This window comes from Sciurus carolinensis, chromosome 10, assembly GCF_902686445.1.
Source record: "Sciurus carolinensis chromosome 10, mSciCar1.2, whole genome shotgun sequence".
NCBI classification, from domain to species: domain Eukaryota; kingdom Metazoa; phylum Chordata; class Mammalia; order Rodentia; family Sciuridae; genus Sciurus; species Sciurus carolinensis.
This window is the reverse complement of record NC_062222.1, coordinates 16,904,904-16,929,673: the sequence shown is the minus strand read 5'-3', so window position 1 is coordinate 16,929,673 and position 24,770 is coordinate 16,904,904. Positions and strand designations below refer to the sequence as shown.

Here is a 24,770-nt window from a genome sequence, read left to right as displayed (position 1 = left end):
GATCCATCTTTAGCCACCTACTTCGTTTTTATCCTCAGCGAAAGGCATATTTTCCTTCATAAAGCTGAGGAACTGATCTGACCATTAAGAAAAAAATAAGCATGAGCTGGAAGTCTAGGCTCCACCTAAAGTTTCTAATTTCCTCATTATTATTAATAGTGATAATAATGAGAGTAAATATTTATGAGCCCCAGCTAGAGACCAGGCACAGCTGCATTGTACTACCTGAGACAGTTGGGGTGAAAGAGAGTGGAAAGTTTAAGATCTGCAGAGAGGATGATTCCTAATTATTCCAGAATTGCTCTGTGCCGGTACCTGTGTGTCTGGCACAGAGTCAGGGGTTGTGGTTACTAGTGCTAGTGGAATGAATACAGGAGGCTCTCTGAGGTCCATGTTTTCTAAGATCATTTTTATCCCAATTTGTCCCCAACTCTTCTTAAGGCTAAGAAAATACCTGAGCCACAGAGGAACTTTGTTCCAGGACAATGTGCGTTCTCTGGGATCATTCGTTTCTTCAAAAATTCATTTACTCCATCTCTAAAATTTCCTCCAGCCTCCCCTTTCCCTCTCCCCTGTGAAGAGGGTATTTCAGCTTTAAATACCTGGTCCTTTCTTAGTTTCATATTTTATGACTCTCAAGTACATGTGCATATTAACAAATTTGTTGTTTTTCTCTTGAAAAAAAAAAAAAAAGAAAATATCTGGGCCACTTCTGTTCTTTGTAGTCCCCAGGTATATTTATGAAATAAAGAAATGTCTACAGGGTTAAGGAGTTAAAAAAAAAAGTAATTGTTATAATTTTAAAAGTGCAGGCCGGTGTAATTATACTCTTAGTGACATGTACAGGGAAATAGAATATTAATTGATCATGGACAGCAAAGTCTCATGCACTAACGGGGCACAGTTGGAAGCTATAAAATAGATGCTATCTTTCAACCCCATCAGGGCATCTCAGTGTCTCTGTGTCAAAGCTTGTTTGAAGAATAGATCTAACAATCTGCACTCAAGGTCTTTGTGGATGTGAGGTCCAGGGTCAGTTCTGTCCCAGTCCCACTGGCCCGAGGCGCTCCCTAAGCAGGGGTGAGCCCCTCTCCTAGATCTGCTTCCTCTAGTAGCTGGTTCTCAGCCAGAATCTCTAAATATGTAAAGTACCAATCCCAGATTTTTGAATGTTGCTGCTTTTGTCAGCTTTGCTTGTGTCTCCCAAGTCCTACCTTCCTGAAGCCCCAGCCCCACCACAGAGAAGGCTGCTACTCTTAAGAAGGTCAAGGCAGGACCCTCATCACAGACCTCAGCCTCATGTGACCAAATGTGTTTGGCCCCTATCGGATTCAGCAGTCAGAAAACCAACAGAGCAGGCTGACAGGTCATCCCTCCAGCAGTGTCAAGGGGACACAGAGCAGGCAGTTCTGCAGAAACGGCTCCTTGCAGGCAGTTGGCACTGGTCTCCCTGGCCACCCTTCCCAGGTTAGGAGGGTCTGGAACTGATGGAGGAAGCTGAACCCCAGTGATCCTTCCCTCCTTCCTGTCGTAGCGGCCACGGTACAGAGCTCCATTTGGCAGTGTGCTGCTGCTCTTGTCTATAAATGGAAACGCTGGCCTGCCTCCCAGTATAACACAGGATAGGCCTGTGCGTCACTTATGCAATCTTTGATGACTTCATCAGAAGGGCGGAGCCCTGAGAGAGGAAGGTTGGGGTGGGGGAAATAGTAGCTCAAGAAGAAAAACATCTTCCTAGCAGCTCAGTGGAAGACAGCTGAGACCGCTGCCCCTCCTGACTTGCAAATCAAGGAAAGAAAGGTGGCAAACACACAGCAGAAAGGCTAATGGAGTAGCTGATGAACCACATACAGTCCACACGTCCTGACAGCAGCTACATGGATACTGGCAGAGGCTCTGCTGGCCTCCATGGGGCAGGTGTCACCACCCTGGTGGCTCAGACTTTCTTACCCTTTCCCCCCTGTGGAAGTAACTGGCAGTCTCCCCCATCTCTCAAGTTCTCGAACTCTCAAGATCTGGCCGGTTCCGGCCATGCTCTGTGGTGTCCAGCCTAGAATGGAGAAAAGCCACAGAGATCAGGGTAGTGAGCCATTCAGGTGGATCAAGGGATTCCTGGAAGATGGTCAGTGCCCTTCAGAGCCTTACCTGGCCCCTGGGAGCTGTCTGTTGAAGCAAGGAAAAGCCAGGCTGGACCCAAAATCAGTGGGTCACACCATGTGCAGGCCTTGAAGGAGGAACTGTCACTTAGGGCTATCTGTCACACTCCAGAACATAAAGTAGGCTTGAAGAAAACACAGTCCGGGTCCCAGACATGACCCGGGTCCCAGACATGACCTGGGTCCCTTGTGAACTCAGCACATTCCATTCCATGGCAGTTTAGACTGTTAAGAAGTTTTTTTTTTATAGTACATTAATTAAAAGTAATATACATGCATAATGGAAAATTTGAAAGAGTATAAAAATCAAAGTCACATAAACTTTGTCTGGCAATATTATTTGTGGCAGTGTTTTAGAAACTGCTTCCTCTCTCCCAACTATATATTGCGGGTCTTTCTCCATGTGATCAGCTAGTCTGGGAAGGCATGATTTTTATTGGCTGCCTCGTATTCATGGTATGGATGTGCCATAATTTATTCAATCAAGCGCCTATTGTTGCACACTAATGAACTTTTAACCAATTTGGAGTTGCTTTGGTGGTGGAATTAAACACAACAAAGGGATCAAAAGGACTCTATAATTTACATCAAAGGCAGAGGAAAAACATAACTCTCCAAGTTGTGTCTCCACTGAAGGGACTTATGGTAAAATGGTCAAAGTGCTGATAAAGACAAATGGTATTTTTGTTATTTTTACCCCCAAGAAAGTCCTTGAAAGCCTGGCCTTCCCTGTGGCCGATGACACTCTCACATCTTGCACTGGCTGCCCACATTAACCCTTTCCTTATTAGTCAGCAGAGGGTCCCATAGGTAGCTTATAGGGCCATCTTTTCCCCCCTCATTCATTTCTGCCAGAATCTACCATAGCCAGTTAGTTGAATTCAGCAAATTCCCACGTCATTGCAACTATGGACCTAGCTCTGTGCTGGATGCTAGGAAACTCCCAGTCCTGGTCCCCAAGGAACTAAAGACCTTGTCAGTAAAGAGGCCATACTATAGCACCCTGCCAGAAAATTCTAACTCGTAAGCACTTGGAAAGCCACAACTTTCTACCAACCCCGGGTTACACAGTAAGAATCGGTAGGGGTACAATCATGTGTTTGCCATAATTAGACTCATGGAAAATATGTTGTTGCTACCAGGGAAAGGCAGAAAGAAATACAACAGCACATCAAAATATTAACAATGGTTATGTTTAAGTGTTAAAAAGGAGTATTGCCTTTTTGTTTTTTTTCTTTACTTCCCTGCAATGCTTTTTAAATTTCCCCCAAGTGATGGGGTATGGAGGGCAGGGCAGTAGTCAGCAAACTATGCATTTTTAAAATATAGTCGTCCCTAGTTATCCCTTGGGATTGGTTCCAAGACACAACCCCTCACCCTGCCAACACTGAAATCTGTGGATGCTCAGGTCCCTCATATAGAATGGCATAGTGTTTGCGTAGAATCCACACACATCCTCTGATGTACTATGTCCTCTCTGGATCACTTATAATACCTAAACAACATAAATGCTATGTCAGTAGTGTTAATACTGTATTTAGGGCATGATACAAGAAGAAAAAGTGCACACGGGTTCAGCACAGAGGCACTTTTTGAAGATTTTTGATGCGCAGGTGTAGAACCCACAAATGAAGAAGGCCAACCATGGTTACTTTATCCAGTGTCTAGGTAGAAATTCCATTCTGCTCATTGAAATCTAGAAAGAATGCAAAGTTTAAAGTTCTGGTCCCCATTACTGCAGGAGCTAAGCTAGAACCAGAAACTCAGCACTTGCCTCATCCCAGAGGATGCACTGCATGACCAAGAGCTAGGGCAGCAAGACCACAGCTGCTTCTTTTGTGGTCAGTGTGCCAGATACTGGACCCACAGAGTAGCTGAGTTCCTATCCAAGTCTGCTGGGTTCCCCAATGCAAACTGCTCCTTTTGGAGGGTAAACAAAGAACTTTTGGGTTGGGGATATAGCTCAGTTGGTAGAGTGCTTGCCTCACATACCCTAGACCCTGTGTTCAATCCCCAGCACCACAAAATAAATAAATAAATAAACAAGCAGAACTTTTCTGAAACCATTTAGCAGCCCTACCAGTAGGCCCCAAGTGACTGCTATTTCAGTGATAAACTTCCTAGGTTAATAATCAGTGCCCCTAAATTCAATTATCTTGGGGACACAACCAACACATCACAAATCAAACCTTTTAATCTACCCTTCTTTAACAATTTTCTGAAACAGAGAGGTGTAAATGGGATGGATCTTATTAGGGCTCTACTATGAATTTATTGGAAGCAGCTCTCCAAACCTACAATCCAAAATCATTTTGGAAAGAGGAAAATCTGTAAAAGATGCCACCATCCGGAAACCACATTTCTGCCCTGACACTTGATCAACTTCAAAGGGAATTCTAAGGTCTTAGTTTATTTTTTTGTTTCTTTCTCCCACGTATGGTTGGATGGTCTAATCTTATGTCCTTTGTTTAAATGTCAAAGTTGATACACAGGGGCATCCCAATTTAGGGTACCAGGCAGTAAATTTTAAAATACATATTTTTGTGCATTTTCCTTTTCATTCTTTGATCCCAGTCATTGTTACCTTTTCATTCGGGGTCCATTCCTTTCCCTTTCTGGGATTCTTTTCCCCATAATCCTCCTGGGTGGTCTTCTCAATTAAGATTAAGTGCACGTTACAGTGATGAAGAAGTCAGAATCCCAAGGATGCCACCACCCACTCTGGGACATTGAACAAGTCTCTTAACCTCTCAGAGACTTGGGGGGGAGGGGCTGATCAAGATGAGAGTTGAATTACACAGGTGAAGCACCTGGCAGAGGGCTCTGTCTTGTGTGGGCGCCTCATGCATGTCTAGTCGACGTCTTCCAGTGTATGGTCTTCTCCATGTTTGGGGAACCCTTTCCAACCAGAGGGGACTTGCCTGGAATCACAGCTTTCTATGGCACTGCCTTAACTTCACACCAGGGAAGACACTCCCTTAGCCAAGACATTGCACCAGACTCACCCCTTCCTCAGTCTGGCCTGCCCCTGACCCTCCATAGTAGAGCAACAACACATTCTCCTTCCTGGAAGAATCATGGCCCTGAACTCCCTCTGGAATTCATGGGTTTACATAGCAAACATCGCTGGCCTGAGCAAATGAGAGTTTTGTCCAAATGTAGAAGAATTTGCAATAAAACCTAAGCAACTCAGCACTCCAGCTTGCCTTTGAAAGTGCAGGTTTGTCATCTATTCCAGGCCCAGGTTATGGTCAGTGACCAAGAGCCAGGATTAAATTTGTCCTATGGGGCATCACCTGGAAAGCTTGTTAAAACACCCCCAGAGGATCTGATTTAGGGACCTGGGGTCGAACCTGGGAATGTGCATTTCTAACAAGCCCTAAGTGATACTAAAGCTGCTGCTTCTGGAACCCACTTTGAGAACCCCTGATTTAGCCTATTATTGTACCCAAATTGCCCATACCAGAAGGGGGTGGGTAGCATCTTAGTATTTCCATCTCCAAATTCCTATTGTCAAAGAGGAGTCTTACAAATCAGACCTACAAATCTGGTTTTCATTTCAGGGGTGGGTACTGAGCTGAAGAGGTCAGATGGCTTACCTGTGCCTGTGGGGGTCACTGCCAGGGGCCTCCTCCAGCCCCGCGCTGGGTGTTGGACTTGCCCCTGGCTGCTCACTGCTGAACTCTTGCCCAGCCCTGCGATTTTAGCTTTCACCTCTCACAGACCTCCACCTCTGAAACTTAAAACTTGATAGTACCTTGACAGAAGAAAGCTTCTGCTCACTGAGAGGTTGAACCTAGAGGCCTTTTGGATAAATAGAATTTAGTGGAAATTCCATTGACCCAAAGATGGATTTTTTTTTAAACAAAATTACTTGACCTAGTTCTGTGTGTGTGTATGTGAGTGTGTTTGTGTGTGTGTGTGTGAAACAGATTCGTTTTCTGGGACATCTTTTTTGTTTCTTCAGGTATTCCTAGTCTTTCCTACCCACGGTTGTGTCTCTGTCCATGTGCCCTCCCCTCCGGTGTCCCGCAGGCCACTGGCAACGCGGAGTGGTTGTGCCGGCAGTGTGAGGGCAATGCACGCGCTGGCCTCAGGGACCCCAGGGCTGGGGCCTGGCCTGGCCACGCGCCCTACCAGCGCGGGGACCCTGGGACCGGCTTCTTTGTTAGGGCCGCGCGCGCGGAGAGCCCGGGAGCGCACGGGCGCCGCTGCCGCCTGCTTAGCCCGAGGCCCCGAAGGACTTGTAAGCAGACAGGCTCGAGTCGAGAGGCTAAATTACGCCCCCAGGGAGTTTTTAACGAAAATCCTAAATTTCATTTAGGCTGCTGGTAGACAGCGCGGTGGCAGAGACTCGGGATCCCAGGCGGTGGCGGCGACAGTCCCCGGGCTCGCGCCTCCCGCCCCTCCCCGCGCGCGCCTCGTGCCGCCCGGGCCACCGGGAAGCCCGTCCCTCTCGGACTGCGCGCCCAGGGTCCGATTGCGTCCCCCTCCGCCCCCAGCCTGTCCCGCGCTCCCTTCCGTTTCCTTCCACGTCCTCTTCCCGCGCCCTCCCCCACCTGCAGCGCCCTCCCCGCGGGCTGGGAGGAAAGTCGGTAATAAGAAACCGGTTCGGTGTCTGTCGGAGAGGGGGGGAGATAACCCCGGAGATACACGGCGACGGAGAGAGAACTCATTTTGTGTAAAGAGGGCCTCGAGTCACCAGGGAATTCCTGGATTGTCTCAGGCTGTCGTGTGTGATGTCCATCACGCCGTGCGAACACCATCTGCTCGGTATTATGCTCTCAGTTGCCAGGCTACCTGCTGTACGCAGTAACACTTGACTGCCTGGCTCCACGTCCGCAGCGGCGGCCCAGACGCGCGGGGCGGGGGACAGCCGAGTCCTGATTAAGCCATCTGCAAGGGGAGGGGACGCGGGCGGAGCGGGCGCCGCGTGCGGAGCACCGGGCTGACACCACCATCTGCTGGGGCGCGGGGAGAACAGCAGCTGCTCCCGGAGCCCCGACGAGGAACGCCTGGAAAAGGCCCGATTCAGCCCTGGGCATTTTCAAGCCAGTTATCCACGACGTCGCTGTCACCCCAGTCCCATTCCCGCCGCCAACCTTTGGTGACAGTCCCTCCGAGGAGCCTGCAGTCTTTGGTTCGCCGCCAGTAACCCCGGCCCCTCTCACCCAAATACCGTGCATGTTCTTGAAAACACTTCAGAGAAAATCAAGCTTCCCTGCGCACAGATTTATAAATAAACAGCTGGCTGTTCTTGGGAGATATTTTTACCGCAGCTGTTTTTTTGAAGTTGAAAACTGACTGGGGGAGGTAAGGGTGTTTTTTACACCTCCCACCTCACTCTAGCCTTTAGAAGATTGCTAAGTTCTTGTCCCTGGAGGGGGAAGAAGCGTAAAACAGGTTCCCTGGGTTTCTCGTTCCTCCCTTTATTTTACTGAAGAAAGAGAAGGTTTGGAGAGTCATGAAGATCTCTGCAGCCAATTGGATTTGAGGGGAAGGAAATGTATTAAGATTCTGGGGAGAAAGCAAGAGAGGTCGTTGGGCAGGGAGTGGAGAACAAGCCAGTAATTAAAACTAAAAATACTGCATCATTTGGCTTCTAGGCATTACATGTCGCTTGACGAAAGCTCAGCCTGGTTTCCTCTAATTGCACCACACAGTGTGTGTCCTCCTTAGAAACAAGAGCAGAGACTTGCAATCCTGATTTGCGGGACTATTTCTCATTAAGCCTTCTTAGTCTGGAGGTTAAACGAAGTCATGTAATGTGAAACAGTGGTGGCCCCACCAGCTTAATTTGTAAGGCAAGTCACTTGGCACATCTTCACACTTTGCAATACACACCTGAGACTGAGGCGGTAGGTGTCTCTCAACTGCTGTTGAATGAAACAGAGCTTGCAGGAAGGTCCTGAAAATGGTTCATTGGTGATCCTTCATCAATGCGCACTGCCCTCCTGCCTGTGGGTCTTGGGTTCTTCAGTGAGGAAGCTGAAGGCAAAACTTTGGGGAGAGGATCATTTGGGGGAAATAATGGAATCCCTGGAAGCAATCACTGTTCTATCCCTTTGGGAAGATTTTTCCCCACAGGGACAAAAAAGTGGCTTGATAAATGAACATCATCACCCCATTCGCCTCTCCATTTCTTTTCCCTTTGGAGAGAAATCTGGAAAAGCAAAGCCCCCCCACCTTCCCTGGGGGACACACCAGCTGTGCAGGGCTGGGCACACAGGATAAGCATACCTCAAAGTGCATAAAGTGAACAGGGCCAGTCAGTCCAGCCCTCTCAAAAACTCAAGGTACAAAAAACTGTTATCTTTCCTTGGGGCTCATTTCTCTCCAACTCACTTCTCCTTTTCAAAACTAGAAAACATGAAATATACTGAAACATGCGGAAAAATACTTTATTTCTATTTTCTTGCTGATGGACTAAAGACATCAGTGTAAACTCATTTGTTAACCTGTTAAGTCGGTCAGTCATTTGGATGGGTGACAAGAAACAACTCTATTCCGTGAGAAGGAAGGGCTTGGAAAGCAGGAAGCAAGTATTGGGGAGAAAGAAGACCCCGAAATATCCAGGCCCCTGCAGAGGTCAGCCATAAAATAAACTTTCTTGGCATTTTTTGGTGTAAGATTTTTTTATCAACATTAAAAATATCGCATGACTCGCTACCTAATTACAAAAGAAAATGCACACACAAAAAAAAGTTTTATTAACTTCAGTGCCAGCACTTATGTGTGAAAAGTAGGCCACTGAGCATTCTTGAGAGACACACTAGATATTTAGTCTACAGGCAACTCTTAGGTGTGCGTCTATTCCCATGCATAGCCTTGCAAGTGGGAAGAATCTTGAATTTAGAACCAAGCTCAGCATTCTAGTTCTGCTAGGTGGGGGTCATTCACTTACTGGTTGTGTTGCCCCGGTTACTGCACTAGTTAAGCAGAATTTCTTGAGCCACTGATGCTGGGGTAAGAGGAGGAGTGTGTTGTGTTGTGATCTTTGTTTTTCGTTTGTTCTGTTTGTTTCGGTGGATGGGAGAGGGGAGAAGTGCAGCTAAAGACTCAGTATAGGTGGAAATTCAAGGAAAAGTCTGCATGGCCCAACCCATACAGTAGAGGGAAGCCAGCGTTCAGCAAGCCAGGGTTATGGGGAATCAAATCCAGGACTCTCCCTCAAGGAGAGAAATGAACTTCAACTCTGCTTTGAGAGGAAAGGCCAGCCTGATCAACAATCTCTACATTGAAAAGGTAGCAACACAAAAAAGGGGAAAATGGTAAAATCCAATTCATATTATAGTTTTAAACACAACCATAGGGTTATTCACTTTCATTTCTTCTTTAGGTCTCATAATAGTCTCTCACAGTATGGTTGTTTCCATCCTTATACCCGTACCCATTTAATTTGCGTGTACCTCAGAAGTCAGCTCCTCCGCTTCAGATTAGTTGCTTGAAACTTTAATGAATTAGAAGAAATATTTCTGCAGAACAATACTTGCCATTACCAGATATGCTTGGTAGAAGTGTCTCGAAACTGAATCTCGTCACATCTCCCACCTGATGCTCCCATCAACTATTTTTCCTACATAGTCCACTCTGACCAGCTGTGTAGCCCCCCTCTGAGTACACTCCCGGACTTGGGCTGTGGGGGGATTAGCTCTCTACCACTTGGTATTCCCTCAGAATCGGTCCTTAAAAATTGCCATTATTTGACTCTCTGACATGATTATAGAATCAAGAGTCCCAATCCAGGCCCCCACATTAAAATTATCCCAGACACATGAGACTCAATTCCATTTTTAAAGATGTTGAGAGATTACACAGTCTTGGTCAGAATAAAACATTGCCAATTTTCACCATCCGCAACTCTGACCAGCAAGATTTTTTGAAACATATCAAATCTCTTCAATGTTGTCATTAATTCTAATAACATCATATATCAGATCTGTTGATTTAATAAATTCCAGCAGTTTTCTGGGTATGTCCCTCCTACTTGCTAAAAGACATCCCTTTGGGCCAAATGCCTAGTAAGGAGGAAGAATTGTGAGGTGAGGTCAGGATGTCACCCTACAGGCTCCAGGTGAGCCCAGCCTGAGGGCTTTTTCCTTCTCCTAGAAGCGCACAGGAAGTTAGATGAAAATCCAGTCTATGTCCTTTAGTTTCTTCTGAAACACACTGGACTGAACTTGGCTCAGGCTTCCCAAATCCACGCTCTGTCACGATCCCCGGTAGCCTCTTATTTCCACTGAGGGAAGACCAGGTTTGAGGACTACTGGGTTGTTTTTATAGAAATATAATGGGTGCCCCTCAGAACCCCTGGGATCTGATCCATTTCCCCTCCCCAGGGCTTTCCCTTGAAAGGGCAACAAGTGTCCATGAGGAATCACTGCATCTGTCTCTCTTCTTGTCCCCCCAGGAGCAGCACCCAGTTGGGATTCCCAGGACCACAGGCCCCTTGCAGTCCAATGTGCCCCCGGGCTCGAGTGGCCTGGTCTCTGGGGCCAGTCCTGCTGGTCCTGGCTTCCTGGGCAGCCAACCTCAGGCAGCCATCATGAAGCAGATGCTGATTGATCAGCGGGCTCAGCTGATGGAGCAGCAGAAGCAACAGTTCCTGCGGGAGCAGAGGCAGCAGCAGCAACAGCAGCAACAGCAGCAGCAGATTCTGGCTGAGCAGGTAACCTGCCCCCGTGGTGTGATCCATCCATTCAGCAAGCACTTATTTGGCACCTGCTGTCAATGAGGGAGTCACCACAATCCCTGTCCCCTGCTCACAGACCAGCATTTCCCAGGATCATAGAAGAACCTACAGAATTTAGAGCTTTTCAATTAGTTAGGCTCTTTCCTATAATGAATTACTTTGTTCTTAAAAGACTAGCTTCAGCCATCAATTTGAAGGCCCATTTGCCAGAGACAGTTCTTCAATTCAAGGCTGGCTCCTTTTCTTCTGAACTCTGGTACGGGGATCTGCGTCATCAGCTTGCAGTGGGGTCTGGCTCTCATTCTCCTGAAGCACTAATATTTCTAGCATGAAGCAAAAAATAATTCCAGGAACTTTGTTTCTTGGAGGAAAGTGGCAGGAGGAGGGACTACAAAGAATTCTGCAGAATTGGTCATGAACAATGGACCGGGAACAATAGCAGAACAATAGGGCCTGCAGAACCACCTGGAAACGTGAACTAGGGGTCACAGAGAGGGTGAAAACTTAAGAAAGTTCCTGACAGCTTTTAAAACAGCTCAGGAAATCTGTGAGTTAAAGGAAGGCCTGACACAAATACACCATTACCTTAGGCATCTTTGTCCACCCCTGCCATATAATTCCTCCAGCTTTGAAAGAAAGCCTTCCCTGCAGACTGCTCCTGTAGGTTTTGATTTGTTTTGTTTTTACAGATGCCTGAGCCTGATTTAGTATTATCCCAGGGAAGGCCTGAGGCCGCCTGCAAGAGATCCCCAGATGGCCCCTGTGGGGGCCTGCCCAGGGGATCTCACAAGGCAGCTTCTTTATTGTAGGAGGTGTGAGGTTGTCACTACAGGCTCAAGGCCCAACATGGCTCTGATTCAGTAATCCTTCTAGAATGTTCCTAATGGGATCAGAATTTTGGAAATTTACCAAGCATCCATCACCGCATATTTACAAGATACCATATAGGACACTGGCTTATTGAGGTCCCTACTAACCAAGAACAGCAGTTCAAAGTAACACCAGTTATCCCCCAAAGAGAAAAATTGCACTGTTGGGCACAGTTCACTCATGTTCCCTGTTTTTGCTTTGCTTCCTGAACAGCTGTGTAATTATCTCCCTTTTTACCAAGGTCAGTCAGCCGCCTGGCAGCTATTGTACAAACAAACCTCCATCCCTCTCACCCTGCATAAGGTGTGTGACAAGGAGCCATGCTAATATCTCTCAGGCAGTGATAAATGCAACTGCAGAGCGAAGCTGGGCTTTGTAAATCCTCTCCTCGGCCAATCCCAGGAAATTTCAGGTGTGCCTCAGATGTTGAGTGATGGCTTTTGATATGTGTGCTGTGACCAAGGCACTGAGGGGAGTCAGGGTGACCAGGCAGAAATCACAGAGCCAGTCCCAGGGTGTTCCCATCGGGAGCCAGGTCAGCCAGCTTGGGGAATACAGGAGAGGTGTCAAAACGATGCCCAGAGATCAGGAGGCAGAGAATGAGCCAGACCCCTCAGAATCCAGGACATGGACAAAGAGGGCTCCTTAGAGATGGTGGAGGGGGCTGTGACCTAAGGCAATTTTTTAGCAACCATGTGAGTTTATTATGAGGGTCCAAGCTGAGATGACCTTACTCAGGGTCAGAACCTGCCCAGCCTCTTGCTTGCAATGGTGATTTTGAAACAAACCACTGACTTCCTCTACCAGATTAAGTTTGAATAATTCCTCTCCTACAGCTGGTTACACAGTCACATGAGATAATGTGTGCAAACGTCTTTGAGGGCTGTATGCTCTACACAAACCTATGTGGGGACCTGATATGGGACCCTGGTATCAGAGGGCACTGTGAAGAGCTGCAGCCCATGCACCAGCCACATCAGAGTGGCATCTGCCCTGGGCCTAGAGACACCTGTTGGTACAGGCTATCCTGGGCAGGGGGGTAGGGGGGGTCTCCCCGTGGTGAGCTGTCAATGTTTTGCTAGAGAATAAATACTGACTGTCATATCAACACCTTGCTGATTTTCCATCTCTGCAGCATTGAAAGTGTCTTGGCATTTTTTAATTTTGGAAACAGCATATTGGAAACACTTGGGTTTCCTAAAAGGCCATGTGAGGGAAAACAGAAGGTTTTGGAATCCTACAGGTCTTTGGGAACTTTAAACTGATTTTCTCAGTGGGCTTAGTGGTCAGAGTGCAGCAGGTTGAAAGCAGGCACGGATTACCGTTCAAGGCCTCACTCTCCAGGGGCAAGGCCCCATCACTTCTCCTCTGTTCACCAAGGGTCAACAGAATTGGGAATTTTAGATACGAAAGAAGTTGAGATAGTAAAGTCCTATCATTTTACAAATGAGGAAATTAAGGTGTCATAGTTTGGATATGAAATATACCCCAAAAGCTCCTCTTAGGACAGGAATATGTAGGTGAAAGGATGGGTTCTGAGAGCTGTAACCTAATCAGTCCATCCTAGTTTGAATGGACTGACTGGGTGGTAACTGCAGGCAGGTGGGGTGTGGCTAGAAGAGGTGGGTCACTGGGGCATGCCCTGAAAGGATTCTTCTTCCTTAGGGCCCCTTCCTCTCTGCTTCCTGGGAACCGTGAGTAGAGCCATACTCTTTGGCCATACCCTTCTGCCATGATGGTCTGCCTTGCTTGGGTCCAGAGCAATGGATTTGGCCAACCATGGACTGAACCTCTAGAACCATGAGCCAAAATAAACTTTTCTTCCTCTAAGTTGTTCTTGTCAGGTATTTCAGTCACAGTGAAGAAAACTGACTAACACGTAAGGCCAGGGAGCTTATGTGATTTATTTGAGATCACAGAGCTAGAGAGAGGCAGAGCCAAAAGGGAAATGGGACCCCTGACTCTAAACTCCAGGCTACACTCCAGGTTTGTTCCTCCCTATAAATGGGGCGGTTTAATTTTTTTTTATTTTTATTTATTTTTTAATGCTGGGAATTAAACCCAGGGCCTTGATCATGCTAGGCAAGTGCTCTGCCTCTAAGCTCTGCCCCAGACCAAAATTCCTATATATTATGGGAAGTTTAGCTGAGGAGAAACTTTAAATGCTCAGCTAACTCTCAATAATGCCTCTGTATTGCTGCCTAAAAGATTAGCCTGGTTTCTGGTCTACACTTTAATGGTCTGCATGTCGATAAATGTCAAGAGTTTTCTGCAGAGTCCTGTGGTAGGCACTCAGCTGGGGTCAACAGGGTAGAGGCTGGTGTGTTTTTCTTCTTTAGATGCCAGAATGCTGGCTGGCCCTGTAGAGAAAAAGAAAATTATAGAGTTGCTCAGGAACAAACACAAGAGAAAAAATAGAAGCCAACACATGTGGTAAGAAGTGGTCTATGTGTGTTATTTTTATAATGAACACTCTGGAGAGCAAGGACTTGTTGTAGGTTCTTTATAGCCCTTGCAGATGAAAGGTGCTTCATGCATATTCAGCAGATGCAGGAAGGAGGTCAACTGGCAACCAAAGGTCCTGCAGTTTTTAGCTACTCGATGGCAGCCCTAGAACTAAAAGCTCTTTCCCTTCTCTTTCCACCTCACTCCTGGTTCCTCTCCCTCTGCACAAACACATGATAATGATCATAACAGCCTCCCCGGTGTACTGGTAACAATGCTAGCAGGGCAGAATCCCAGGAGTGGCAGAAGAAAGGCAAAAATGCTGGCCTCCTGGATCTTGGTCTATGTGGAATCCCGTGTGGTTTCCTCAGAGCAGTAAATGCTGAATATTCTACTTGTAGAGATGTATGTTACAGGCAGTGTGGCTTCACGGGAATAAGATTGGCTCTTTTTTATAATCCCTGAGGATAACATCTTCCTATACCCAAAGCATATATTTAGGTCATTAAAAAATAGTTGCTTTTCCCTTTGAGCTGGGTCCCCAGGGTGCTAAGGAAGGCATACAGGCCAAGGTTGGGAAATTCAAGTCCAAAACACCTCCCTCGACACACATGCCTCATGGGCCCACAAGTCACAGAAATGCAGGCAGGCGTTTACCAAAAGCATGTACAGAAACGTTCGTAGCAGAGGGACCAGAACACAGCCCCATGCTAGAAACACCCAAGGTGACCATCAGTGGTAGGATGGGTGAATCATGGTATGTTCATGTGATCGGACGCTCTTCCATAGTAATAATAAGAAAGCAATCAGTGTAAATCTCAGTACAGATGAACCTCGCAAATATAGCAGTGAGTGTAAGAAGGCAGACACAAAAGCAGCCTTATATGAATCCCTTTCTACAATTAATTTACTTTTTATTTTTTAGTACTAGGGATTAAACCCAGGGGTACTTTACCACTGAACTACATCCTCAACCCTTTTTTTATCTTGGGACAGCATCTTCCTAAGTCACTGTGGCTGGCCTCGAACTTGCAATCCTCCTGCCTCGGCCTCTAGAGTTGCTGGTATTGCAGGCCTGCTCCACCACACCAGATCAAAGCCTTTTCTATGAAGTACAAAAGTAGACATAACCAATGTACATTGTTAAAAGTTAGGCTGATGGTAGCCCTGGTCAAGGGAGGGTGATGACCGAAGGGGCACCAGGAGCTCCTGGTAAAGTTCTGTTCTGGATCTATGGAGGCTGTTACCTGGATTGGGTTCACTTTGTGCAAATCCAGCCACCTACGTACTTTGCACACTTGCTTGTTTGCTTGCTATTTTTCAACACAAAGTTGAGTTTCGGAAAACAACTCTGCCTTCCCCAAACACCAGGATGTTTAATCAAGTGTCCTCCCCTCACCTCACCTCCCCTTCACTTTTGTTCTCTCGTTCTAGCAGTTGCAGCAGTCTCACCTGCCCCGGCAGCACCTCCAGCAACAGCGGAATCCATACCCTGTTCAGCAAGTCAATCAGTTTCAAGGTGAGGACCTTCTGCACCCCTTCTGCCGTGTGCTTCTCAGTTGAGAAGCAAGGGGAAGGAACGTGTGGCCGGTGGCACTGCCTTGCATCCTGTATTTGCGTCTAGAGCATCTCCCAAATATTCAGTGACTGGCAAGATAAGAGTACCAAGCATTCAGAATGGATTCCTGGAGGCCCTTATTGTGCCCAGTATTATCGTTTTGGTCACTGGGTCACTAAGAGCCCAAGGAGGATTGGGGTAGTTAGGGAAGGGAAGACTCAGGCAGCTGTCCTTTGGCAAAGGCACAGAGTATTTCACTAGTTTAGCAACCAGTTAAGACATCTCAGTGCCTGCTGGCTCAGTATCAGTCTTTTTTTATGTCTAGATGGTCATGTTAGTGACTACAGGGCCCCAAGTTCTGTGTTGTATCTTTCTTGCTAATCCCAACAGGTGAGGTGACCAAAGCCCTCACTTCCAACAACCCAGTGGAAGAATCTGGCTTGCGACAACCTCTAGTCTCTGCGGAACGTAGAAGACAGAGCCTTAAGGTCAAGTGAACTGTCCCGAACCAGCCACCATTTGCAAAAATCCTTAAATTGCGGTCCCAGTATTAGTGGGCACACTGTATTCCAGCACAACCACTTTATGTAAATGTAGAAGGCCCACTCAAATAGCAAATCCTCATAGTCTCCAAGAGAGAATCCTGGAGAGTCATGTATGGGGTAGAGGAAGAGCTAAGAACCCTTCCCAATGTCCCAGGAGCTTTCAGGGGGCCACAGGGGCCACCCAGCAGCAGAAATCCTAATTCCCATCCTCTGCCTTTTTAGTTGGATCCAGATCCATGTTCTAACACCTCGATGTCATCTACCCTTTAAGAATCTGCTGGAAGCATGTCCTTTGCAGGAAAATGGATGAAACATTATGATAAGTGAAATAAACCAAACTCAGAAAGTCAAGGGTCATATGAAATTGTATTTTTATATAGTGCACATGTATAAATATGTAACAATAAATCTCAACATTATATATAACCATCATATACCAATTTAAAAATAGGGGGAAAAAAGAATTTGTTGGAAGCTACAGAGCCTCTTGCACAGAAATTGCAAACTGTGACATCATTTCACATGTGTGACCCTCCTGAACTGTATCAACAGACGGGGTGAACAATTTCTGATCTGGGGTAGCGCTTTCCAGTCTTTGGATTACAACACACAAGATGATGAAAACTATTTAGTGGGTCACAACCAACATGTTGTAAATGAAATGCAATAGAAATTACCAGGGCCTATCAGAAATGTTTGTTCCTATTACAAACCTATGTCCACGTATCCTGGATCACCCACTATGACTCGTGACTTAATGAATGTGAAACCACTAGTGTTTACTTGGTCTTGCTGAAGAGTGCTTGTGAAAACACTGGCCTCCTACTCCCTTGTACCCCTGGGCCATTTATATCACCCTGTACCCCTTTGGACTTGCCCTGGGGAAAGGACAAAAGGAATGGACCTGTGCACAGGTGTACTGATCAGTGCCAGTATCCTGTGAAGAAGCACTTTTTCTCATTTCACCACTGGTGGAGAAGAGTGCGGGGAGAGTCGTTGTGACATGCAGTCTTTGTCCCAGATACAGAGCCCTCCTTTTCACCTGAGTTCTCAAACTGCAGCCTGCCACAGAGTCACCAGCAGAGCTTATTAAAGCACAGACAGCTGGACTGTGCATTCCCAGGGTTTCTGACTCAGTAGGTCTGGCCTGGGGCCTGAGAATTTGCATTTCTAAAAAGGAGTTGCTGATCCTGCTGGCTAGGGGACCACACATTGAGAATCGCTGCTTTATATTATAAACTAATTAAAAACATAAATGCTGATAAACCAAACACAGTGTCCCTTGAATTTCCTAGGTTCATGACTCACTTCTTGTTTTTTGGAATAAAGGGACCCACCAAAATTGAATAATTCCTCTGTGTTACAGGACATAGATATGTATTTATATGAGCTGTTCTGAAGGCTTTGGGTCTAGTTTAAAAGTTCTACTCCTTAAATATTTCTGAAACCCCAAAATGCAGGTAATCAATCTAGAAAGTTAGCTCCACATAAGTTAAAATTAGTATGACAGTTTAAGACCTCTTAGCTGATTGGACTGAGATATAATAATTTATTTTACTGTGTTCAGTATTTTCATGTTTTCTGGGCTCCCTAGCTATCATGCTGCTATGCATCTGGGAAGATCATAAATCAATAGATAATAAATACCATCCTCAGAGAGAAGCTCTATTAGGAATAACTTACATGATTGTTACACCATGCTCTTACCCGCACACATTTTAAAGGTCTTAATGACCGTCATTTGCCTATTGAGTTCCGTGACTTGGGATGATACTCCACACCTATAGGGAAATGCTTCTTTTTCACAAATACAGACTTGTGAGTGAAAATAGAACATAGAACCTTTTAGGAGGGAAAATCTTCATATTTCCATGTCTGTTTAAATATGGAAGATTTTCTTTGACAATGTGATGTTAACCAGCAGACAAGAAAATTAACGTGACTACAGTGTCTCACAGTAATATCTGTTTTAGACAAAAAGAAAAAGAAAAAGTAGTTTGTTTAACATATGTAGTATTCAGGTAAGGACAATTTAATTCTCTGGATGCATTTGAATTTTTTTTTTCCTTTGTATGTTTAAAATTACTGAAGCCATAAAACTTGGTTAATAAAAGTCTTTTTATTTCACTTAGGCTGAAAATATTGTGCTGATTGCTGATTTTTAAATGCTTTTTTAAAAATAAGAATTACATCTAAATAGTGCATTTATGCTAAATAAAAATAATGGTTGGCTTTGATTAATGTTTCACTACCTGTTAAAGGGCATTTCAACATTTCCCTCTAAATAAAGGAACTTATTCCTCATTCACAAAATTAGTCCAGTCCTTCAACATCCATTATAAATATAAAACCAAAATGTCCAAATTGTGAAAGTCCTTTCATCTGTTTCCAGCCTGTTTGAGTCTATCCAATCAGTCTCTGAGTCAGCAATATTTTTCCCTCAATAATTCATCTCGCGATCTGATTGGCCATGCAGTCAATACAAATTCAGTGTTTAAGGTCACAAAACTTTATAACAAGATTACAAGTTGAAGGAGATACTACCATCCAGTGTTTGACCAAAACAGTTTGATTTTTCCAAAAATCACTTGAATATAATTAAGCTTAAAACAAACCAAAAAAATTGAAATATTTCTAGGGATTTAGGTTCCTAGATCCTTCAGTTTCCCCACAATAGTGTTTCATTTTTCGGTGGAGCCTCATATTGATCCCAAGCCACAAAAACTTAAGTCATAATCAAAATTCTCATAATTTTCTTTCTTAAAGAAAGGAAGACAATATGGAGACATATTTGCTACCCAGAAATCAATAACCCCATCAGGAAGACAAAAATATGCTTCAGTTATCTGCCAAGGTGCCAGGTTTAACAAGGTTAGACTGTTCTCAGCTGGTTTCTCATCACAGTTCCAGATGGGATCAAATTTGCTTATAATATCGATCAGCTCCTGAGCTGTATCTTCTCTAAATGTCCAGGAAAAAGAACTATTTTTCTTTTTCCCATAGACTTAATCATTAGCAGGGTCATAGAAAAATCCACTTTTGTGCTCCTTCCTGCCTTTTACAACATTAACTGGTGTTCCACGGGTGACATTTCCATTTACTTGGCTGGTCTGGACATGTCATGAGAAGCAGGAAGAAGGGCTTCCCTCAAATGCCTAATTGAAGTTAAATGACTTGATTCCAATACTCTGGTCAACTTTTAAACAGCATCATTAGAATGGTTGATGATCTGCAGAGAGAAGTTCACAATCATTGCCAATGGGAAGGGTGGACTTTGCTACAAAGTTCATAACCAAATGGCAAATAGCAGGATGATTTATTTTTCTAGCTCTAGAAGCTGATCAGTTTGAAATGACATGTACATGAGTCAGAGAATCCGGAGAATGTGGAAATCTACTGAATGGATCTAAAAACTGTCCCACTTGTCAAAATTGTACCGGGCAGAAGCGTTGACATCCGACCTCTCAAATCCTACTCAAATCTCCAGGGAAATCAGCCTAATGGTTTCCATTGATAGCATTCTCTACTGAGCCACGTTCCACTTCACAAATAGAATGTACAGCGTGATCAGGCATTTCCTCTTAATTTAGCTGGAAAGGTGAATTCCTCCTCACCTCCAAAGAAAATGGTATCCTATTGGGTTGATGGTATCATATCCAGAAGAGTGAGAAATAGTTTGCTTCTGAAATGGGAACAGAATATCAGGTTATATTAAGTGCATACCTATAATCCCAGCGACTCAGGGGAAGGGAGCAACAGGAGGAGCACAAGTTCAAGGCCAGCCTCAGCAACTTAGCAAGGCCCTAAGCAACTTAGTGAGGCCCTGTCTCAAAATAAAATGTAAAAAGGGCTGGGGATGTAGCTCAGTGGTGAAGAACCCCTGGATTCAATTCCCAATACAAAAAAAAAAAAAAAATTTACAGTAGTCATATCTGAATGGTGGAAATTTGGGTGACTTTCGTTTTTGACTTGTGCTTTTCGATAATTTCCAAATTTTGCATAATCAGCATATGTTATAATCAGAAAAATAATCATCATTTTTATTAAAGACGTATTATCAGAGCAAATCCTTTCATATTAAGAATTTTGTCATTCCCAAAGGAAATTCCAGCAACATGTCACAGTAGAACACTTATGGAGAAGAGTGAGTGATGTGTGTCCTGTGTTTTCCCGTAGGTTCACCCCAGGATATAGCAGCTGTGAGAAGCCAGGCAGCCCTCCAGAGTATGCGAACGTCACGGTTGATGGCACAGAACACAGGCATGATGGGTATGGGGCCTTCCCAGAACCCAGGGACCATGGCCACAGCTGCAGCCCAGTCAGAGATGGGACTGGCCCCTTACAGCACCACACCTACCAGCCAGCCAGGAATGTACAGTATGAGCACAGGAATGACCCAAATGTTGCAGCACCCAAACCAAAGTGGCATGAGCATCACACACAGCCAAGCCCAGGGGCCGAGGCAACCTGCCTCTAGTCAGGGGGTCGGCATGGTGAGTAGCTTTGGTCAAAGCATGCTGGTGAACTCCGCCCTGACCCAACAGCACCCGCAGATGAAAGGCCCAGTGGGCCAGGCCTTACCTAGGCCCCAAGCCCCTCCAAGACTTCAGAGCATCATGGGAACCGTCCAGCAAGGAGCACAAAGCTGGCAACAGAGGAGCTTGCAGGGAATGCCCGGGAGGACTAGTGGAGAACTGGGCCCGTTCAACAATGGCGCCAGCTACCCACTTCAAGCTGGCCAGCCCAGACTGACCAAGCAGCACTTCCCACAGGGACTGAGCCAGTCGGTCATGGACGCTAACACTGGCACGGTGAGAACCCTCAACCCGGCTGCCATGAGTAGGCAGATGATGCCACCGCTCCCGGGGCAGCAGGGCACCAGCCAGGCGAGACCAATGGTCATGTCCGGCCTGAACCAGGGCGTCCCTGGCATGCCAGCATTCAGCCAGCCCCCCACGCAGCAGCCGATGCCCGGTGGCAGCTTTGCTCCCAGCAGCCAGAGTCAAGCCTATGAGCGGAACCCACCTCAGGACATGTCATACAATTATAGCGAAGGCGCTGGGGCGTCGTTCCCTGGACTCCCCGACGGCGCAGACCTGGTGGACTCCATCATCAAAAGCGGGCCAGGGGATGAGTGGATGCAAGAGCTTGATGAATTGTTTGGTAACCCCTAGTCAAGAGGGGTCCCAAGAGCCACAGCTAGAGTGGTGCAAGCTCACCAAGTGAAAAAGAAACAGGATGTTGACCCGTCCTTGTTTTTTTTGTTTTTTTGACCCACGTAAACTGAGCAAAACTACAGCTGGCTGATGGTGGAAGAGCCAGGTAGCAGCCATGGCCCCCCGGGCCTCATTCACCTGGTTTTCACACAGCAATGGAGCTGAGATGCCACGCTGATCCCTGCTGCAAGAGGAGACGGGGAGGGCAGGTGGGGAAGAGAAGCACGCGAAGCCCCTCTGCTCAGCGCCCCCTGCGATCGCCAGACCCAGCAAGAGCTGCTCCAGCCCAGAGGGACTGTGGCCAGAGGTGAGGAACCGCCAGCCCGCCTGCTCCAGGTCCCGCAACCACAGCTTAGGAGACACAAGAGACACAGCCTCGGCCAGGAGAGTCCCACAGAGGCTGTTAGCGACGACACAGGCCAGGTGCACAGGTCAGAAATGGTCCAGACTCTGAGTGGAAAGAGATGTGCCCTTCCAGACACTCCTGTACTTGGAGAGCAGGCAGGAAGAACAGGGAGCTGATCCCAGGAAGACCACCAAGGCTCCTACAGGCCTGTCTTCTGCCCCACCATGACCCTCAGGTCGTGAGCTTGAGAAGGGCCATCCAGCAGCTGTAGGGAGCTGCCCAAAGCCAGTCACCACTCCAAGTTGAGCTGGAGTCTTTGGCGGTCAATACAGTAACACATGCAGGTGGCTCTCATCCGCTCCTGGTGACCGCAGGGTGAAGGGACCCCTGCTGGATGTGTGCCTCAGCCAGCTGGGCTGCTTTCCTCCTCCACCCCTGCCTCCAACCCGCCTCTCTGCACCCCAACCTGCCTCCGCTTCTCCTTATAGACTCTCCAAGAAGAAGAGAAGCTTGGAGCAGAGTCAGAATAAATGCAAGAACTGAGGCACTGCCTGTAACGCAAAGGCGACACAAGAGACTCTCCCGCTTGTGTAGAGTCGTATAGACGTCTGCTTGGAACAGAGGGCGTCACGCTGATGTTTGGGTGTGGGTTTACGTGAGCTACACATCCGATACTTCTGATACCCCCAGGGAGGACTGGCCTGGAAAACACCCGTTCTGACTCTCTTGGTGAAAACCCCAGGGGTGTCATTCCAGATTGGCCTTGCTCATCATTCCTATCATCAAACACAAATCTGAAACCCCAGAGGTGGAGGAACAGAAAAATCAATAGCTCGGCCTTACAGATTTGGATGGTGAACAGAGGAAGATGTGGTTCCTTTCCTAAAGGCAAAGCCATCCACTCTGGAAATTCTGCACCGGTGCTCTCTAATGCACCCAGGTCCACCCTAAGGGACACCTCCATGTCACAAGCCTTGTCTGTTGGTCTGCCTCCCCTTCCATGGAGGCGGAGGACACAAGTTGGAGTGGACTTTCCTCCTGTCCCCCGTCCCATCGTGTCCTGCATGCTGGCTCCCTTCTGTGCACTCAGACACATCTTGCTACGGAAGATCAGAGGCCGTGGAGGCTGCACTGGCCGCGCGCACCCTGGGAAACTGCAGAGAAGACAAGTTCCAGTGGAAAGCCGGGGCAGAGGGCTGTGGAGAGGAGGCAGGCAGGCAGGCATCGCCCTTGACTTGCTTGGCATCTGCCAGGAGTTCTAGGCCTGCTCAGCAAGGGGCAGGAGGTGAGGCCAGAGGCACCTGGCCGATGGGAGGTGGTGGGGGGTGACCGTGAACTTCCTGAATGGGGAGGGAAGCTGAGAGGAAACAGATGAAAACCAAAAAGTAAAAAACATGCGAAGACACAGAATGCATAATTGTTACCCTTTCCTGCAAGGTTCAGGAAATAAATACATAAGCAATGAGGAGGAGCTGGAGGTGGCTGATGGAGAGAGAGGTGGGCTCCAAGATCTCAAAGCTTCCTCCACGCGCTCAGTCCTGGGACCAATGAATAGAGAGGTAGATTTTAATAAGGTTGTTTTGTTTTGTTTTTACTACGGTGCTGATGTATATGTAATGTCTAAAAAAAAAAAGTTATTTGTACATAAGTTTTTACAATACTGCAGATATCACTGGGTCTACTATCTGTAAAAATATATACATATAAATATATATATACTGTTTGTTTAAAATAGAGTATTTTTATTTCATTCCTTCACTCATCATCCCAGCAGTGGTATTGCACTTCAGATGACATCTAATGACTAATTTGTACTGTATGACCTATGGCAACTGGCTCCATTTGATTCAGATTTTTCTAGTTTTCTGTTTTTACTTTGTACATTGAGCATTGCTTATTTCCTTTAAGAGATGTACAGAACTCTGAAATGTAGAAATGAAGTGATGTTGACATACCACTTTTAAAGAAAAACAAAAAACAAAAATAAATGATCATTATCTGAATCCATCCCAAGTAGAGTTCATTTGGGATCCTCAGCATTAATTAAGCACATAGTATTATTCCTGGGTTTTAATTGATTACAGCGGTTCTTTTCTCAAAACTTTGCTGTCACTATTTAGACTTTTAACAATAGACAGCAATCATTCCTGGCCTTTTTAATTCAACCATACAACTGAAGCTTTCTAAATTTGCTGGTACATTCTGAGGGGTGTTTCAAAGGGAAGGGGAAAGTCTCCTCAGCAAGGGACATCCTGTGGTCCAGTTATCGATCTGGTACCATAGCAATTCGATTTCCACCTGGCTCATTCAGAGGACTCTGAAAATGGACAATAAAAATTTTATGGGACAAAAAAAAAGAATCAAGAAATAAGCCAAGCATGGTGGCACATGCCTGTAATCCCAGCTACTCAGGAATTCAGGTGAGAGGATTGAGAGTTTGAGGTCAATCTGGGCAACTTAGCAAGATCCTGTCTCAAGAAATAAAAAGGTCTGGGGATGTAGCTCAGTAGAAGAACCCTCCTGGGTTCAACCCCCAATCCTACACAAAATTAAGCAATATGTTGGGGCAGGGAGTAACTTGGGGGTCTTACTCCACTACAGTGGAACCATCAGCAACAGTTCCACCTCCTTGAGTTTCTTCTACAGCCCATGCAGATCTCTCAGAGCCATGGCCCAGCCTGGCTTTGCGTGCATCCACCCCCAGAATTGAAAATGCTTGCAAGTTTATTCCCCTCCATTGACTGATTCAATGCCTCCCTTGTGTAGGATAGGAAAAGAATTAACCTGTTGACACACTCTGAGATACAAGGTGTGAGCTTCCGGCAGGGTCCTGCAGAGGCTGGGACTCAGCTACCTCCTTGCTTGGTTTCTTCCTCTGCTCAGTCCTGTCTCCTCTACTCCCTTCCCTTTCTCCTTCCGCTAGCCCTTTATTAATAAATTAC

The 24,770-nt window shown here is 46.3% G+C and overlaps 1 protein-coding gene across 2 annotated transcripts in view; it reads left to right on the top strand.

Annotated features, from left to right (window-relative positions):
- Maml3 (mastermind like transcriptional coactivator 3) overlaps nucleotides 1–23,820 on the top strand; it is a 392,807-nt gene extending 368,987 nt beyond the window's left edge. Inside the window, exons 3-5 of one of the 2 annotated variants that reach the window (XM_047566322.1) lie at nucleotides 10,567–10,824; nucleotides 15,601–15,682; nucleotides 20,443–23,820. In XM_047566322.1, coding sequence (XP_047422278.1) covers nucleotides 10,567–10,824; nucleotides 15,601–15,682; nucleotides 20,443–21,440 — 1,338 coding nt within the window. In that variant the 3' untranslated portion in view covers nucleotides 21,441–23,820. Of the gene's footprint in view, nucleotides 1–10,566; nucleotides 10,825–15,597; nucleotides 15,683–20,442 lie in introns of both variants that reach the window. The other variant, XM_047566321.1, reaches the window with a different exon arrangement.
- The last annotated feature ends 950 nt before the right edge of the window (nucleotides 23,821–24,770 follow it).